At 36.6% G+C, this 20,510-nt stretch overlaps 2 protein-coding genes across 7 annotated transcripts in view; one reads left to right on the top strand and one right to left on the bottom strand.

The window, feature by feature from the left end:
* Nucleotides 1–1,003: 1,003 nt before the first annotated feature.
* On the top strand, nt 1,004–12,517 carry LOC124541674 (maternal effect protein staufen). 4 transcript variants are annotated; one of them, XM_047119755.1, is made up of 18 exons: nt 1,004–1,152; nt 1,245–1,384; nt 4,461–4,626; nt 5,153–5,285; nt 5,517–5,576; nt 5,736–5,995; nt 6,134–6,235; nt 6,345–6,477; nt 6,940–7,147; nt 7,234–7,358; nt 7,768–7,898; nt 8,069–8,269; nt 8,821–9,115; nt 9,259–9,389; nt 9,664–9,772; nt 10,200–10,324; nt 10,619–10,776; nt 10,846–12,517. In XM_047119755.1, exons 2-18 carry the CDS (start codon nt 1,260–1,262, stop codon nt 10,907–10,909), a joined length of 2,526 nt encoding a protein of 841 aa, XP_046975711.1. In that variant the 5' UTR covers nt 1,004–1,152; nt 1,245–1,259; the 3' UTR covers nt 10,910–12,517. The 4 variants fall into 4 exon arrangements, with proteins under 4 accessions (XP_046975711.1, XP_046975667.1, XP_046975594.1 ...); XM_047119711.1 differs by having other exon boundaries at nt 1,245–1,402; nt 9,271–9,389; XM_047119638.1 differs by having other exon boundaries at nt 1,245–1,402.
* A 1,104-nt stretch (nt 12,518–13,621) lies between these two features.
* Nucleotides 13,622–20,510, bottom strand: part of LOC124534073 (prolyl endopeptidase) — a 22,825-nt gene continuing 15,936 nt past the window's right edge. For 2 of the 3 annotated variants that reach the window (XM_047109778.1, XM_047109859.1), the window contains 7 exons: nt 19,837–20,022; nt 19,647–19,760; nt 19,385–19,533; nt 19,101–19,313; nt 18,379–18,518; nt 14,404–14,594; nt 13,622–13,886 (listed from right to left, as the gene is read on the bottom strand). In XM_047109778.1, coding sequence (XP_046965734.1) covers nt 13,821–13,886; nt 14,404–14,594; nt 18,379–18,518; nt 19,101–19,313; nt 19,385–19,533; nt 19,647–19,760; nt 19,837–20,022 — 1,059 coding nt within the window. In that variant the 3' untranslated portion in view covers nt 13,622–13,820. The remainder of the gene's footprint in view (nt 13,887–14,403; nt 14,595–18,378; nt 18,519–19,100; nt 19,314–19,384; nt 19,534–19,646; nt 19,761–19,836; nt 20,023–20,510) is intronic. The other variant, XR_006966725.1, reaches the window with a different exon arrangement.

Genomic DNA, 20,510 nt, shown 5'->3' with positions numbered 1-20,510 from the left:
GACCAATTCTTGCTCTAAGGAATGTCAATTGGTCAGAACCTCTGCCAATGAATTCCAGGGCTCGTATAAATGATCTCTTCATAGATTTTTATAATTCTTCGAATAATGGTGGATAAACTTATTTTTAGGGATAATAATAATATTTACGTTCTTTGTGTTTCTTCTTTCCCTTTCCTTTCTTTCGCTCCTTTGTTTTAACGTGTTTTTTTTAAATTAAATCTTGAAAATTAAATTTAGTTACTTCAATCGTCAATCACCTGGATTAGTTTAACAGTATATTTTGTATAAAAAGAGAAATTTAATTGCTTTTGTGTTAGTAGTAAATGTATATATATTAGATATTAGAAATACATAGTACATACATATTAGAAATAATATCAGTTGAAAGTCCCAATGTTAGTTTTTTATTAAGCTTTGCTTCAAGATTTTTAAGTCTATTGGATTCTAAATTGACTTCGACTAGCAAATAAAGGAAATCTTAGATGTCTAGTTAATATTTTATATTTATGGTTAATATAGGATGGGAAATAAAAAACACATCATTTTGTCAAAAATCATAAATACCAGGTTTCAATTAATGCTATTAATACAATTCAAGGTAATTTATAAAATAGTATAACAAAAAAGTAGGTCACAGATTTAGCAGGCCGGGGCAAGACATTCGGTTAAACATATATGTGTGCTTAATTCTTATGTGTTCTAGAGTTTTTCAAGTTTATTAACTATCAAATTAATTAAGTTGTTCATATACGGAATGTATAAAATAATTTAAGTTTATTTCCTCTTTATCGTAATTAATATGAAACATTATAAAAAATATACTAACTGAGTTGTTTTGTTTTATATATGAGATCGTCAAGAATATAAGGCTAAATATATTTTAAATTTAATATAAATTAACTAAAAATACAATTTAAGAAGAAATGTACAATGTGTACGTTTGTTTGATTTTTGTTCTTATTCATCATAATTAATTATTTGATTAAACATTTTGAACGGACGCCGCCTGGCAACATTTTTAACATGGCCGCATGTTGAACAAAACGATTTTCTTTACTGTTTGCCAAATATAATAACATTTGCGTTTATTGTGAGCGGGTTTATGTCGATCGTAAAGCTGAAAAATTGAATAATTTGTAAAACAAATTTACGGTAAGGATCGAAATGTGTTATCCGCAATTGAAGTATAATTCCCTCGGAAGTTTGTTTGACGGCAGTTTGTGAATATTTTGTTTGTGATGTAGGCTGCGATCGCGACGATGATGCATCACCCGAACATGCATCATCAGCCAATGTCCGGGCATCCGCCGCAGCACCTGCCGGGCCACCAGGGTATGCCTGCGCATCACCAAATGCCGCCGCATCAGATGCATAGGGAGAACAGGCACGTAACACTAACTAGGTAACGTCCGGCTTTTCACTATTTATTTGCTATGCTATTGAAATGCTTTCTGGTTTCATTTGCAACTGTTCAATCCACATTAGGTCATTGTTTTGTTAATTGGGTTTAATGTTGCATTGTTCAGTTCTTATAAGTAGTTTTGTGATGAGCTTTCAGATACAACACTGTTATTGAAAGTGTATCATTATCAATTAATAATATACATCTCATCATCTTTACCAAATCCAATGTTTTTTGTCATTTGTTTTGATTATCAATTCTATCGAATTTCAAGAATAAAATGAGAAATTTTAATGTACCTAAATTGAGGTATAAGATATTGACATTATTTTAAACAAGCAAAGGTTTGATAGATGTTAATACAATAACAAGAATGCTCATTTTAAAATATTTATGAATAAACAGTATATCTATAAACTTCTGTTGAATGGTAAATATTATATTAATCATTGTTACAATGTTTGTATGACGATTTAAGTTTTCAAATAATTAAAAGTGTTGTAGGCCAAAGTATTTCAACAATATCTATTTCAATTTGTTTTTTTTTTTTAAAAAGCAAAACAGTGATAGATATAGATGATAAAAAAGAAATCATATACTTACAGTAGACTTAACACTCTCAATGACTTATACTCGTGTTTTATCTCAAACTACTTTTACTGTATTTCTTCCTTGGACAAATTAATATACAGTATAAGCACCTTATAATGTTTGTTATAATAAAAACATTTCTATAATATTGATTTATATATACTTTTTCTATAGAAACAATCTAGTATAAAAAAGATATGATTTGACATCCTTTCATTTTGATCGTCAGTATTAAGTTAAGGGACTATATGTATTTGTGTAGTCATCGTATCGTCTATAGTTAGTTTAGTTATATATATCGTCTATATGTACTATATAGTACATTGTATGTTAAAATAGGAGCTTGTACTTTCCACTACTGGCATATTATAATTGTGGTAGAAATAAGTAGCACTTAACATATAAGATGGAATTTAATATTTCAAAAACCATTTTTCAGCTCTACATACATTCTTTTTAGCTTTTAGTTGTGCCGATAGGGCTTTAAATCACTACATGTTTTGTGTCTTTGTGTTATTAAATTCATACCGTGACTGAGATTCCATCACATACATTATTCACAATAATATGCCTGATAAATATTTCTTTGTCGTGCTAAAATAGGATATTATATTATTTTGAAATTATCTTGTTAAGTAATGATCTAAGAATCTTTAACAAAATGTTTCCTTAGAAAATTGTTATCACATTGGTCTACTAATTCAAATAAAAACCAGTCTTTTATCTGTGGAATATTGGAACCATAATTAAGTTTCTGTTTTGTTTGTTCTGAGCAATACAAATATTATTTGATTAAGTATTACATACTGGCAGTATGAACAAAAAATTATAACTATGTTTAATATGATCAAAGTATTAAATGTAAATTTCCAATGCCATCATGCAACACTACTATCTGTTGCTGGATTAGAGTAATATAAAATTATCCTGAAGGTAATGCTTTATGTGTATAAATTTGTTCATGTCCCATTAATAACGGTACATTCATTATCACTGGGTCAGACTTTCAACCTGTAAATGCCACAATGTTCAAAGAAAAGTATTAATATGATGGTTGTTATCATTATTGACTTAAAATCTTTTCAATATTATTTTATGTTTCTGATTTATTCACATTTATAATTTAAAAGTTGGAAACCAACTATTGGATCTTTTGACATTCTAAGGAGCACAACAAACTTTTTTAATCAATATCCCACCAAGTATGATCCAAAATAAGACACATCTCATTCCTTAGCACATAACAGTAATAATGTCTGTACAAACCCAAACAAGTATAGGTTACTAGTCACTAATTATCATAAGATAAATTAATTATTTCACATATTTCACAACTATATTTTACACCCTTAACAATTTTCTGTATTTAATTAAGGGTAATATAATAACAATGACATTATGGACCAATTTCCTAATTTATTATGGACTCCTTCGTGACATGAAAAGTGACGTGATAAAATCTATAATGCAGTATTGTTATTTAAATTTTGACAAAGGTATTTATGCATGCGATGGTATAAAGTTTTAAGTCCTTGTAATAATGATGTTTTAATTTACGTCGAGGCAGATAATAAGATAATTAAGATTATTAATTAGTCTATTTGCATTGGATAAACATACGTCCTATCTAAATAGTAGCATATTGACTAAATTGACAATATAATCTATAAAGTGTTCTTCAGACTAAAAGATAGATAAAACTATGAATATCGTTTTCTTTTAACTTTTGTCTTGCAAATATACCCTACGTCAAGTCTGTATAGTTTGCGCAAGAATAATACCAGTTACCAGCTGATTATCACTCAAACATTGACACTATTTAAGAAAAGTCTGTGTTTTACTCGTTCGTCTATAAAGAGACGACCTGCATTCATATGCAAATGTTGTGTAATTTGTTGATACGTCGAGGGTCCTTTGCGGCTCCCTTTGTCACTTAAACTGGTCGTGAATGGAACATATGACGGCACTTTTGATCGGAGCCGATCTTGTAATGAATATAAAAAAAAATTCTTAACACTGACCCGATATATCATACGCTTTGAACAGTTGGCCAGTTGGAATAACAGTATCGCAGCAGGCGGGTCACTAAGCGACCCCCTAGAAAGTCTTTCGAATTTCTCACGTGGCCTTGCAAGTCGTGTAGTGCATTTTTGTGTGAGTTGCTATCAAAGTTCCGAATCTGTTAAATATCAGTTATTTTGATTATCGTGTGCAGTGTATGTAATTTTATTTGATTAACTTAAGTAAAAATTACTACATTACTTTGGATAATGTCTGTGGTATATTATAAAAGTACAGGTGTGCGGCAAATAGCAGTGTACTAAGCCTGGAATGTATAATTGTATAATAAGAACCAAAAAATCATTGGAAATAATTTATTAATGTAGTTTCGATCACATTATTGACATCATCAAACACAAAAATAATATATATCGTATCACATAAAAGCGGGGGATAACATTTGCAGAGTTCCGTTGGGTCCGTCGCAACCCGGCGGCGGCATGGGCGGGCATGGACAGATGGGCACGATGGGCGCGATGCCTGTCCCGCCGCACCATGCGCCCGCGCAGAGACCGCCTCACACGATGAGAGCCATGCACCACCCGCCAACACAGCACCACAACGTTCCACCAGTTAGTTCGCACCAATTATGCAATATACAATTGTGAGCCTTGGTTCGAAAATTTACGAAGAAATTTTAAACTTCTCTTATGTATCTATAAATGATTGACAGAATTGTTGGTTGTGTAATAAATTACATGTTTGTCATTTCGACACATATTGCTCTTTGTACAAGGAAGTCAACAATACCTATGTATTGTATTTACTTGGTGGTAGGGCTTTGTGCAAGCCAGTCTGGGTAGGTAATCCACTTATCAGCCCACCCACTTATCAGTTATTCTACCGCCAAACAACAGTACTCAGTATTGTTGTGTCCGATTTGAAGGGTGAGTGAGCCAGTGTAATGTACAGGCACAAGGGATATAACATCTTAGTTACCAAGGTTGGTGGCGCATTGACGATGTAAGGAATAGTCAATATTTCTTACAGCGTCATTGTCTATGGGTGATGAAAAAAAAATGTAGGCTCTCAGTATACTACATGACTTACGAGCAATTGAACTCAGGTGATTCAACTTATATGTTATTGGTGATGCAGCAACAGACTCGTCTCCGTCGCCCTTACTCCGTCGGCGGCGGATACGGCCCCGGCGGCGGACCCGGCGTCATGCCGCCGCCCTACGCGCAGCCACCACCCATACCACCACCCACTACACAACAGAGTCATAATGGTAATATCTTTCATACAATTAACAATTATGTACAATAAAAAAAAAAGTGAAATTGAAAATTATATTGAAGAATTATTTAAGTCAAACAAAAATAAAGTTTTACTAATTTAATACAATTTCATTATAAATTTATAAGAATTGTAATAACGTAATTAGAAAAAACTGTGCTTCATTGATGTTCGATAAACTTAATGAGCAAGCGTAATAAAATAATTTGTCTTTTATCATTAGGTCTGTGCAAGCCAAAATCACCGATTTTGTCAACAAAAACAAAACTAACCTCTGACTTTGGTCAGTAAACACACTGTTTATTTTAACATTTTTTATTTCTTAGAAATTTGGATAGAATAGATAAGTGTGTTACAAAATTTAATTTGTAAGATTAATAACAGCTTGATTTGAGTCTTATGTGTTATCAAATGAATTCGTTTTATGTTTATAATTAATTAGCAACTCCAGCAACCCCGAGCACAAACGTGGCACCCAATAACACGAGCGACACGAAGGAGGACAGCAGTGCAGTCACTACCGGCGGTGCGGGGACCGTGGCGAGTGTGGGGGGGATCGGCTCGGGCGGCGCGGAAGGGGAGGGCGCCGACGCGCACGCGGCAGAGGGCGAGGGCGAGGCGGCCCGCACGTCTGCCGCGCCGGCCAACAGTAAAGAGAAGACACCCATGTGCCTGGTCAACGAACTGGCCAGGTACAATAAGGTGAGATCACTGACAGTTGCTAAAGAGCTTTTGTGATGGGACAGAAATGATAATTATTAATAATTTAAATTATGATTTATTTACAATTAAAACTTATTTATTATTATTTTATACATAAATAAATTTTGTATTTTATAGATTAAGCATCAATATCGCCTCACGTCAGAAACAGGACCCGCTCACAAAAAAGTATTCACAGTAACACTCCGACTGGGTGATACTGAAGAATATACAGCTGAGGTATAATCTACTGTTATTATTCTTAATTCTAATCCAATAAAGTTGATGTCGGAAATGGAATATGTAAACATCATTAGGTGCTCTTTATTTAAGAATCAATGATTCCCAGGGGTCGTCCATTAAGCGCGCACAGCACGCAGCGGCACGGGCAGCGCTGAGTGGGACGCGCTTCCTGCCTCTGCCGCCGCGGGCGCCGCCCGTGGCGCATCACGCGCACCAAGCGCACCACCATAGACACGCGGGTACCGATATACTAATTCAAACCTATGTAATTTACTTGGTGGTAGGGCTTTGTGCGAGCCCGTCTGGGTAGGTACCACCCACTCATCAGTTATTATACCGCCAAATAACAGTACTCAGTAATGTTGTGTTCCGGTTTGAAGGGTGAGTGAGCCAGTGTAACTACAGGCACAAGGGACATAACAACTTAGTTCCCAAGGTTAGTGGCGCAGTGACGATGTAAGGAATAGTTAATATTTCTCACAGCGTCATTGTCTATGGGTGATGGTGACCACTTACCATCAGGTGGCCCATATGCTCGTCCGCCAACCTATACCATAAAAAAAAAAAAATAATCAATCCTAAGATATTTGAATTCAATTTATACATTTTTTTCAATCTTTTCTTGTTAGATATATATACATTTTATCAAAGAATAAAGATTTATCTAGTTAATTGATCTTTGAGGATATCCTGCTCTCTAGGTGCGGTGATGCCGACTGTAGAGTTGAACGCGCTAGCTATGAAATTGTGCCAACCGGCGGTGTACACGTCGGTGCCGGCCGTGCCCCGGCCGCGACCCCGTCTTCCATACCGGCTGCCGGCGCCCTTCGTGCCGCCCTACCACCCGCACGCACATGCGCACGCCGCACACGTGCCCCGCCTTCTCGAACCGACTTCGCTTCTCTACAGGTGAGCGTACATTGCAACTGGCACGCGTTTGAGCCTATAATTAGCGTACCAGCTTGTCATGGTCTAAATGAATCCTTGCATCGCAGAGTGCGAGTGTGCGTGGGCGGGCGCTCGTGGGTGGGCGAGGGCGCCACGCCTCAGAGTGCGCGGCACGACGCGGCGGCGCGCGCACTGCACGAGCTGCGGCCGCTCTCGCACGCCGACGACAACGGTACGCACGTACATGAACAACTGCACACTTAATTATAACTTATAACTTACATATCACAATCTCACATTACAACAACAACAACAACAGCCTGTAAATTCCCACTGCTGGGCTAAAGGCCTCCACTCCCTTTGAGGAGAAGGTTTTGGAACATATTCCACCACGCTGTTCCAATGCGGGTTGGTGGAATACACATGTGGCAGAATTTCTATGAAATTTGTCACATGCAGGTTTCCTCACGATGTTTTCCTTCACCGCTGAGCACGAGATGAATTATAAAGACAAATTAAGCACTTGAAACAGCGGTGCTCGCCTGGGTTTGAACCCGCAATCATCGGCTAAGATGCACGCGTTCTAACAACTGGGCCATCTCGGCTCTTATCTCACATTAAGCCGTTATGTTCATTCACAGGCGATGCAGGTTCAGACTTGCTTAATTCAGAAGTGAAGTCTCCAGTGTCATTGGTACATGAGCTGGCGCTAAAGAGGAATCTCTCAGTTCAGTTTACCGTTAAATCTGAACGTGGACCTCCACATATGAGGGTAAGTTAAATTTTAACTTATTAAAATTGAATCTGTTTTGGCATTATTTTTGATATCTAATTAAATTTGGATTTTTCATTCTACTTAGATGATACATAAAATATTTATAAATATTCTCATTCCCCATCTAATTTAGTGTATTTTACTTATTACTATTTCATTATGTACAGGTGTTTGTTACGGCGTGCACGGTGGGCGAGATGGAGACGGAGGGCGAGGGCAACGGCAAGAAGGTGTCCAAGCGGCGCGCGGCCGAGCGCATGCTGGAGGAGATGCGCCGGCGCTGGCCGCCCGCGCTGCTCCGGGCGCGCCCGCCGGCCGACCGCCGCAGGCATGCGCCTACTAAGAAGAAGCCCAGGAACCTCATCAAGGTATTACTTACCTCGTCGACTGCCATCACTATATTATATATATTTTGCAGGCATTTAGGTGTCATTATAATGAAATTACTAATTAAGTTTTTCAAAAAGGACTTTAAAAACAAAAATTATATCATAAATAATTATTATTGTTAAAATTAAAAAATAATATGCTCAGATGATTGTACTTGTTTTGGGTATGGTTCCGAATCTTCCGATCTAAAGTAGTAAAGTAAAGTAAAGTAACAGCCTGTACATTTCCCACTGCTGAGATAAGGCCTCCTCTTCCATTAAGGAGAGGGTTTGGAACATATTCCACCACGCTGTTCCAATGCGGGTTGGCGGAATGCACATGTGGCAAAATTTCGATGAAATTAGACACATGCAGGTTTCCTCACGATGTTTTCCTTCACCGCCGAGCACGATATGAATTATAAACACAATTTAAGCACATGAATCAGCGGTGCTTGCCTGGATTTGAACCCGCAACCATCGGTTAAGATGCACGCGTTCTAACCACTGGGCCATCTCGACTCTCAATCTAACTGCGTCGTATCGTGCAGGAAGGGGGAGCGAGCACGGTGGCAGCCGCGGGTGCGGAGGGCGGGGGCGGCGGGTGCGCGGCGGCGGCGGGCGCGGGCGGCGCGGCGGGCGGCGCGGGCGGCGGCGCCGACAACCCCATCTCGCGTCTGGCCGTGGTGCGGCACGCGGCGCGCGCGCGCTCGCCGCAGTACCGCGTGCTGGAGGAGCGCGGCGCGGCGCGGCGCCGGGAGTTTCTCGTGCAGTGCGACGCGCCGCCGCACTGCGCCACAGGCCTCGGGCCCAACAAGAAGACCGCCAAGCGACGCGCCGCGCACAGTCTGTATCGCTCGACACACTTCCTGACATCTGAATATTTATAATTTATTTTTTAAATAATCAATGATAAACCAAAACCACTTGGCGCGTCAATAATAATATTTTTTATTTGATTTTACAATTGAATCTTAATGAAATTTCAGATGTGCTTCTAGCGATGGAGTTGAGTGCCAGCACGGGTGAACAGACGGCAGCAAACACGAATACCGCGGAATCGATTACCAACGGCACTGGCGAGACAGGCAAATCAAACAACGTCGATGTCAAACGAAAGGTAATATGTAGTAATAAAGATACAACTTATATTATAAAAAAATCTTTATGCCGTAAGCTGACTGTGGCACTTAGTGTTACGGTCAAATTACTCGTAATTTCCTTCGATCTTCCGCTGTGCATGATTGCCGTTTTTCACAGAGATATATATTCATGATTTGCAGGCACTAGCGACATTAAAATGAATAGCATCATAGCAATTTTGTTAATGAATCATTGTTCATCATTATTATGGTGGCAATATTGTTTAAACACAGTGATTTTTCAATTTGTAGGACAGCGAGACTAATGCAGGTGGTGCAAACAGTGATGTACGTCAACCAGTACCCGGAGTTCTTATGATGGACTATCACCAACGATCTGGTCAACCCTCACAGCCAAATGGTAATCATATTAGCACTACTCAGTATTGATTGCTCAGTTATGAATGTATATAACATACTATCTGTGTTTAGATAAGTCATTAACAACTCGAATATATATATATATATTTATTAGATGTATTTGTATTGAAAAGTTAGTAAATCTTGGTTCCAAAATTAGTGTTAATATCAAATATAGAAAACATTTTTTAAAAGAAAAGATTGTTTTAAAAAACTTACAAAAGTCCCCTTTTAAATTGTGGTATCACTTTATCAAAATATCTCAGACAAAGTTAATCAAGATTATACATAAACCAGATACTAAACCAATCCAATGCATGTCATTGTTGCGATAGTGTAGATAATTATGATGGCCTTAAAATTTTAAACTAGAAAGAAAAAAAAATCTTATGAGCGTCTCATACTATTGTGTGTTACGTCGGTGTCAGGTGTGAGCGAGACGAGCGCTACGGGCGGCACGAGTGCGGCGGCCAGCACGCCGGGCGCGAAGGACCAACTCATGTATTTGTCACAGCTACTTGGGTTCACCGTGCAGTTCTCCGATTTCCCCAAGGTACCACATTACACTCCATTTTCGGCCATATTTATTGTATTCATTTTCATGCTTTATCAAGAAAGGTGGCCGTTACCGCCTGGCCACGAGAAATTCGCCGACGCGAAATTTCGCGCGGTGAGAACGGCGAAGCATGTACATTGCTGTACGTTTGTCTCATTCGCAAGACGCTTCGCCGTTCGCACCGCGCGAATATTCGCGTACGAGAATCGCCCGTGGCCAGGCGGTAAACCGTCATATAACTGATAGTTCTGATACTTGCAAGTGTTTCACGATGTAACTGTTTCGCAACAGCGCAATCACGGCGAGTACCTGTCGCTGGTGTCGCTGTCGACGGAGCCGCCCGTCATGTGCCACGGCGGCGGCGCGTCCACGGCGCACTCGCACGAGCAGTGCGCGCGCGCCGCGCTGCGGGCGCTGGCGCACATGGGGCTGGACGCGCCCACCACCGGGTACGCCGACGCGCCTCGCGTGCTGCCCTCTACTCACACGTAAAGCTGACGTCGGTTGTTTGTCCGCAGCATGCAGAGCCTGCCGGCCGCCGGCGCCGCCAAGCCGGCCGTCATCAGCAACGGCATCGAGTGAGTCGGCGCTCGTCTCGTGCGACTCGTTTCTTTAGACTAATTGGATTTCTATTTTTCATGCAATATATGAAACGTGTGAATATTTCACGGCGCGAAATAAACAGTTCGGGACGTCTTCTTTTCTGACAGTATACTTTATTTCATCAGCTATGACATATTCACGACGACGTTCCTTTGATCTCGGGTCTTGCAAGAATTCTTAGTTTCTTTATTATTCTGAAAAGTTTTCCTATTATTTTAGAAATACAAATGTTTATATTTTTGTTATACTTGCAAATTGCATTGTATTTTTAGTTAAACTCAAACTGTCCTCGTTAGAAAGAACTACTTGTGAACTTTATTGTACAGCTGTATGTATTTATATAAAGTTAATATTTGAAACGATCACTGCAAAGTTGTTATTATCGCAGCTGGTAAATAAGTCGATGTAGATTTAATTAAGATATTTATAACTTGATGAATGTAGTTAAAACGTTTAATATATAGCATTCGAGACGGAACTATCACATAGTAACGAATATTAAGCGAAACTGAGGCTGTGAAGCCAAACCAAAACGGTTTCTTTGGGATTCGGCAGAAATGGATTAGCGACTACCGGCGCCGAAACAAAATAATGATTAACCTCTTCTCGTAATTAAATTTTTATTAGCTACTAATGCTGGTCTCGGTGCGATCGAGCCTGCGCGCCGGTGGTCGCCTGCAGTCCCGACCAAGTAAAGTTGCATCATGCGGCCATGGTGACACTTAGGATTAGGTTACCGTTAGTAATCGCCGCAACCCTCGCGAGCCGCCCGTCTTGTTCCGCTGTAGTCTTGTCGGGGAGTGCGGTGATTGACACAACGTATGGCCTCGATTTTTAACTATACTAAGTGTAGATTTATTCTTTTCCCGACCCTAAGCTTTGAAATGTGTAATTTTAGATGTAAGAGAAGCCGCGACTTGAAAAATATACGCAAGTAGAAGTAGAACTCCTAATCGACTTAGGGTAAGGTTGCTTGTTATCTTTAGTGACTTTTAACTTCGTGTAACCTTAATTAATTAGGACTAATGTTATTATTAAGACTGTAAATGATCATGAACGATAATACAATTGTTCGGAGGCTGATATCGGTTTATTTGTTTTGTTAACGTGCCTCGTGCCACACGACGCCCGCCGATCAATTGTATGAATGTATACAAATTATTGTACATTTCATTGTAATGGGTCTAAAGTATGAATTATATTTAATAACATAATGGCAACTGTATCGTTAACTTTATAGCTTTTGAAGTCGGTGCGATTGCCCTTACTCTTAAGTAAATTTATTATTGTATCTGATCCACTGAATCTAAACGTAGGCAAAACGCACGTATATATATTTAGTTATCGTTAAAACGATTTTAAATCGAGGCCAATGGTAGAATTTCTTCATGTTAAAAGTTGCACAAGTAACAATGCATAAAGAAATTAATTTATTATCGGATAGAAACGCCACAATGGCATTAAGAAGTGTTTTATTTATTTTGTTCTTAGTAACTAATATTTTATATTATTATATGGGTTGAGCAAGCCCAAGTGAACTTCGTGCTGTTAGCATTGTGTAAGAATAAAAAGGCGAAAATAACAAAATTTCTGTTTCTTTTAATACTCCCTTCCGAGATATGTAACTTTTAATTTTTTTAACTTCAAAATTTAGTCCTACATAAGAAGACATGCACTTCATGAGCCAGCCTAATGCCAGCAAAGTCCAATCATACAAAGATCCATAATATATACGATATTTTATAAATTTACGTTAAAATTTCTAGTGAAACATCACAGAAATTCGAAAGATGAGTAAATAAGTACCTTAGAAAACGAAGACAATTTGACCGCATCCACGTTTATTATTTTAAGTAGCGACCTCTACCATCGATGTTTTATATGTAGAAAGTATAGTGGTAGTACTCGTGCATTTCACTGAAGTATAATTTCTACGATGTTTTAGATATGCCGTGGGTTGCTTTTATCCCAGAAATCAATAGAAAGATAGAATATAAAATACCGAATAAAAAGTTTTCTTTCATGATTATTTTGCAAGGATTACTGCTCAAATTAAATAAGTGGTGCTTTATGTTAAAACGAAAATATAATTATATAAATAGCCATACATATAATTTTACTGTATCATTTGACAACAACAACAACAGCCTGTAAATTCTCACTGCTGGGCTAAAGGCCTCCTCTCCTTTTGAGGAGGTTTTGGAACATATTCCACCACGCTGTTCCAATGCGGGTTGGTGGAATGCAAATGTGGCAGAATTTCTATTAAATTTGTCACATGCAGGTTTCCTCACTATGTTTTCCTTCACCGCTGAGCACGAGATGAATTATAGACAAATTATGCACATGAAACAGCGGTGCTTGCCGGGGTTTGAACCCGAAATCATCGGTTAAGATGCACGCGTTCTAACCACTGGGCCATCTCGACTCCATATCATTAATTCTCACAATTTCAAAAAAAATATTTGTATCATTTGACACAAATATTTTTTTGGAATTGTGAGAATTTTTTGTAATACCTCTTTCCCTCATATTTCTTATAATATACTAGTGTTTTAAGATTCCCATATAGTTTGAAAACTTAAAAAAAAGCTGTTTAGCTGTCACAGAAATGAAGAATATTTAATCTGTGTTTAAATATTCAAGTATAACTTAAGGGTTTAAAGTTGAAGAAGAAAAAATACAACATTCTTAAAAAATAAAAACAATGTTTATTTAATAAAAATAGTAGCAATGCGTAACAATATCACCAGTCTCCTGGTAAAGACCTGAGGTAATCAACTGATTGTGGCTGTGGTTTTTTTTATATTTACATAATACTATTTATTAAAATTCAATTATCTCAATGCAATTAATACTATAAAACTTCCTTCATGTATATGGCAGTCAATCACTTCTCAAAATTAAGTCCGAGCGCCTGCGTCATAAAGCACAAGATATCAGTGTGTTCATCGATCTGAAAATAAGAAATATATATTGAAATTTCCATGAATTACTAAACCGTCGACGCTCCTAATATAGCAACACCAGTTAGGTCTATAAATTTGTATAACGTATTGATTCTTTGGTTGAGTCAGTAGTGGCTAGCCTTTATCGGTGGAGCCAATAAAAGTTAACTATTGAGGTTTTCTGTATAGTAAATATCAGCATTCAGTTCGGATGGCAGTGTTTACATTTCTGTACCTCTGAAATTAGTCAGTTCAGCATCTGAACACTTCGATCACAGGATCAGGTTTCGAGATCGAATGTAGTACAGAGAGCACACGTGGGGTCGAGCTGGGCAGTACTCACGATAATGTTGCCTTAAATTTTCGCGATTATTACACATTTAAATAAAACTAATTATAACGGATGAATCGCGTATATTAATTATTTTTAAACATCCCGACGTTTCGAGCACTTTGCAGTGTTCGTGGTACACTTGTAAGTGTACGCGATTCATCCGTTATAATTAGTTTTATTTAAGTACTCACGATCTTGGCGGTGGGCTTGCCGCCGCCGTGGCCCGCCTTGGTGTCGACGCGCGCCAGCAGCGGGCGGCGCTGCGGGGCGGCGCGCACGGCGTGCTGCAGCGCCGCGATGAACTTGAGCGAGTGCAGCGGCACCACGCGGTCGTCGTGGTCGGCCGTCAGTACCAGCGTCGCCGGGTACTCCGCGCGGCTCACTGCGAACAGTCATATTAATGGCGGTCGATGTGTCGGTCAAATGCCTGTACCCCTAGTATGAGTTTCAATACTTCTTGCGTTAATAACGTATCGTCTATTCGAAAACGTTTACGAAGTATTTGAATTCGATAGTATAAGTTTGACATTACTCGTTTGCGTTAAAACCATGATAGCCATCGAGCTACTCGAAAAAGACTACCACACAATTCATATTTCCGTCTCACTTATACGCGCTAAAAAGAGTGAAAGAAAATATTTTGTCATTTTTATTGTATTTGACATTTCTCGCAAAGTATTGTTTATGTCTTTAAAAATTTAAAGGTTATATTATCGTATTTTACAATGTTTACATTACTATAAGAAATAGAACGGTGAATGCTTTAATTTTTAAGTGTTATAATAGCAGTGAAAAGAGAAGAAATTACACTGAAACATTGTTTGAAAGATTAATTATATTATAAAATTCATCAAGAGGTACGTAAACATAAATTTATTATTACATTAAGTTAATAAAACGATACGTAATAATTGTAAGGACCGTAAGTTTATAATAAAGATTCTAAACGCTTAAAAAATATATAAACAGTGAATATTGTTGTTATTATAGAGGAATTTGTGTTAAACTATAACTAACCTACAAATATTGTTAATTGAATTCTCCTTACAATTTTACGTTGATATACTTATACATATTTAGAGCATCTATTAATAAGTAAAATTAGTTTGCAAAACTTTTATTCTATATTTAAATTATTGTTTTTATTTCCTGTTTATAAAGTTTAATTTAAAATGAAGTGACTTTCATCTCAATTCAAAGTTATGCTTAAATTATTTTGTTATTTCGATATTATCCTAATTAAATACAAACTATTTCAATATACTACAATAATATGCATGTCTAATTGCCATTATGTATTATGGACCTTATTAATTATATTTCAATTAGGGTTCACTTAGATTTAAATAATTCCATGATCATGACTATCTTATATGTTTGTGAATGTATTAATAAAAAATATTGTTTGTGATTACAGTTATAAAGAAGAAATACAAGCCTAAATAATACAAATACATCTGTGCTGCATTTTCCAGTGTGATGCTACATCTATCACTCTTAACTCCAAGAATCATTGTTAAAATAAAGTTTAATATATAGAAAACAAATACCTAATAATTACTACCATAATTTGTTTTTTATTTTCCCTAAAATATAATTATGTATATAACATATATAAAGATTTTTATTTACATTAAACAACAAAGAGTTCATAGTTTTAATTGACTGTTTTAATATACTCCATAATTGAAAAAGTATAAGTAACAACATTCTATTTTATTAAGCAATGAGTGTTTTTGAAGTTGTTTATTTATGAGAGAAATCAAAACAATAGTTATTGATTTTCCAGTGTGATGCTACATCTATCACTCTTAACTCCAAGAATCTTGAAGTTTAATATATAGAAAACAAATACCTTATAATTACTATCATAATTTGTGTTTTTATTTTTCCTAAAATATAATTGTATATATACTACATATATAAAGCTTTTTATTTACATTTAACAATAGAGTTCATAGTTTTAATATACCCCATAATTGAGAAAGTATAAATAACAACATTCTATTTTATTAAGCTATGAGTGTTTTTGAAGTTGATTATTTGAGAGAAATCAAAACAATAGTTATTGATTTTCCAATGTGACATTACATCTATCACTCTTAACTCCAAGAATCATTGTGAAAATAAAGTTAAATATATTGAAAACAAATACCTAACAATTACTTTCTCTTAATTTGTTTTATTTTTCCTAAAATATAATTATATGTACTACATACATAAAGTTTCTGATTTACATTAAACAATAAAGAGTTAATAGTTTTAATTATCTGTTTTATACTACTATTGTTATTTATATTTTTACTTTTTGAAAAAGGATAAATAACATTCTATGTTTTTAAGCAATGAGTGTTTTTGACGTTGATTATTTATGAGAATTCAAAACAATAGTTATAAGCATTTATTGAGTATAATAATAATGTATATATAATTTAATATAAACATATAATATACATACATAATAGTATAATAATGTACCTATAGATGTTTCTAATATAATAATGCATATTTTTAAAATCATTCTCAATTCAATTTCATTTTACAATATCGTAGAAAATAATAGATATTCAATAAAGAGACAAATCCACTTTTCAGTATATTTATTGTTTGAATTAAATGAAAAGGAAATTATATAGAGATGTAGATAACTGTTCAATGCATGGTCACTTGTTTCTTGGATATTGTCTGCACCAAATCATCATTAATAATAGTATAGCTGCTCCAAATAAAGGATTGATTCACTCATAGCCTGAAAAATATATATATTTTTATTAATAATGATTACATTAAAGAATGACAGTTAATTATACTTTGCATGATCCCCATCATACCTTCAAAGCATTCTCAATTGCTACCAATATTGTTAGGAATAATAACAAAAATAAGTTAAGTATTTTTGATGTTTTTTGAAAATACTCATTTAAACAATATACATATTTCAATTATAACTTGTTTTACTATTTTGTTTAAGCGATTTTATGATAATTGAATTATATTCTTTTACATTATTATCATTTATTTTCGATGTAATTAAATAATACATTAGCATGCCATTTAAAAATATATGTTATATTTAGACTCACCTTGCGTTTGTATCATATTTGTAAATATATTGAAAATAAGTTAATATTTATTACTCATTTCTTCTTCACATGTTAACGCAAAAACATATAATCATTTTCTAAGGCAATTCTCAAGAAAATATGTTAGTTTAAAATACGGCTAATTAAAGATAAATTTAACCGCAGAATTCAGTTTCGTTGCTTTTTAATGTTCTAAAAGACTACCGTAACAGTTGTAGCTAGTTTTCAAGCATTATATTGCCTCACATGTTTAGTAATTAATTTTCAAAAATAGGTTTCACTGACGCTCACCGAAATAAATTCAGTGAGTTCAAACTCGATAAGAAAGTAACGAAAACGTCAATTTACATGCGTAAATCTGTCAAAAGTGTTACTCGTACTACCAAAATGTCGAAAACCGCGCGTTATTTCGACTTCGAAGTCGATAACGTTAGTAATAAAAACTCGTACTGCCGATTTTAGTTCCTCTGCGTTTACGCTTGGGGCGCTGATAGGATTTGTATGAAAAGAAAACCGAAAGTAAATTACATGAAGTTAACTGTCAAACTCGTACTAAGGGTACTGTTCAAGTGTGACAAGTTTCAACTCTGTGACAAGTTTAAATAAACGAGAAGTTTATAGGATATAATATTATAAGGAGAATTAGTGTGACTTTCCGAACGCCACGCGTCAAGCTGACAGATGTCTTTTAAAATTCTCTCTCTTTTTGGCGGGACTGGCGGGAGGTGGCGCGAAGTACGGTCAGGCGTATCATTGTTTTACTGTTTTGTAATATTATTAGAAAACCAGAAATTGATTGAAGTATTTTGTTGTTAATGATTATTATTTTATGTCCTTCCAATAAATTTGTTATAAAAATAATTTTGTTTTGTTAATAATATAATAAAATCTTAACAATTTAAAACTTCCCGTCAATAACGGAGTTTCATGTCATTCGCATTTAAAAAAATATCATAATGGCGTCATAAGGGCGTCAAAAACATACAGTATTAAAATACGAATCTAATTATAAAGTATACATAGCATCATTGTAGACATTCTGAATGATATATAATAGCTACATATTGAATACTATGGGCTTACCATTATCCGGCGGCTGTATGTTGTGTAAGGGCGAGTACTTGAGCAAGTTTTCGAAATGCGTCTTGTTGTCGGAGCTTCCGTAGTCTGACACCCACGCGTGGCCGATCGTAAACTTTTGGAAGCGCAACATGTCCAGGACTCTAAAAAAGTTTATATATTTTTTTATATATATAAATCGTAAAATATCTTTAATAAAAAATAATAAAATAAATCTGATCTGATTTATAATAAAATAAATCATTAATTAAATTAACGTTTTATATTAGTTAAGGCAAATGAACAGCGAAGCCACCGGAATATTAATGAAGATAAATATGGAAGCATGTTTCAGAAACTATATGCTGTAATAATATTAATCTAGGAGAAAATATAGTAATTAAATTTTATTATATCCATATTCAATAATAAGTAGGAGTTAAGATTAACAAACTTTCATAATGTTTTTAAATGTTTTTTTTAAGAACATTTGTCGACAATTTAAATTATATATAGTGTACACTATAAGTAGTTTTACTTTTAATTTATTTACCTAGCGAATGACTTCAATTACTTATATTTACATTATGCCTTTCATTTTCGGTATAAAGATTTTCATAAAAATGGTAAGATTAGTTTTGCTAAGAAACTTAATTTAATATTGGATATCGACAGTCGTATGAAATTATTATATAAGCTCTACAAGCAAAAGCGCAGGGCAGGGCAGACGGGAGGCGACTACTGACCCGACCTGCACGATGGCGGCTCCGAAGAGCGCGGGGCGCTGGTTAATGCAGGCCGCCACTAGCAGCCCGCCGTTGGAGCCCCCCTGCGCCGTCAGCAGCGACGCCCTCGTATAGCCCTCCGCCACCAGGTACTCAGCCGCCGCCTGGAAGTCGTCGAACACATTCTGCTTGTTGAGGAGGCGCCCCGCGTTGTGCCAGCGCTCGCCGTACTCCCTGGGAGGCACAAGCAGAGGTCACACGAGGCCGTCGGGCGGGGGGGGGGGGGGCGCGACCCCGACACGTACCCGCCGCCGCGGATGTTGGGGATGGCGACGACGCCGTTGAAGTGCTGCATGAAGACCAGTCGCGTCACGCTGAAGCTCGGCTGCAAGTTGATGTTGAACCCGCCGTAGCCGTACAGCAGCGCCGGGCTCGATCCGTCTCGGGGCAGATTCTGCGAAGCACCAAAGGTGAAATCAATTCCAGGATCGATATTATTAAATATATAATTTCGCAGATAATTACATTAAATTTAACATTTCATGAACAAACACATCATATGTATACCTTTTTGGAAACAATGAACATAGGAACTTTGGTGCCATCTTTGCTCGAGTAGAATATCTGCTTGGCCTCGTATTGCGATGCGTCGAATCCTTTGACTTCAACTTCTCTAAAAACCTGCAAAAATACGATGACATTAAATACTCGTAATCATGAAAGCCTCAACTTACAAAATGCGACGGCGCGTACTCACAGTAGGCTTGTATGGTTTTGGGCTGCTAAAATCGAGATGGTATATGATGCCAGGCGTCAGGAAAGACATGAAATGGTAGAAGATCTCGCCCTGCTGCTTCTTGCCTGAAAAGCCCACTATGGAGCCCACGTCCAAGTCGAACACTTGCAACAAGTCGCCTGACTCCGAATGCAATTGTAAAACACTCTGAAATTAAATAAGAATTACGTCAATCTATGTGCAGAGACACCGATAAGAATAGAAAACAACTCTCGTAATACATATATTTGTATTGTTCAACGATGTATACATTTACATGGTATGTATTTGTATAGTTTAAATTGAAGATCAAATTTTAATTGTTTTTTATGGTATAGGTTGGCGGTCGAGCATATGGGCCACCTGATGGTAAGTGGTCACCATCGCCCATAGACAATGACTCTGTAAGAAATATCAACTATTCCTTACATCGTAGGAAATATTAACTATTTCTTACATCGTCAAAGTGCCACCAACCTTGGGAACTAAGATGTTATGTCCCTTGTGCCTGTAGTTACACTGGCTCACTCATCCTTCAGACCGGAACATAACAATACTGAGTACTGTTATTTGGCGGTAGAATAACTGATGAGTGGGTGGTACCTACCCAGACGGGCTTGCACAAAGCCCTACCACCAAGTAAATCTTTCTACAGA

This window comes from Vanessa cardui, chromosome 1 (assembly GCF_905220365.1).
Source record: "Vanessa cardui chromosome 1, ilVanCard2.1, whole genome shotgun sequence".
Classification (NCBI taxonomy): Eukaryota; Metazoa; Arthropoda; class Insecta; order Lepidoptera; family Nymphalidae; genus Vanessa; species Vanessa cardui.
This window is presented reverse-complemented; position numbering and strand designations above follow the sequence as displayed.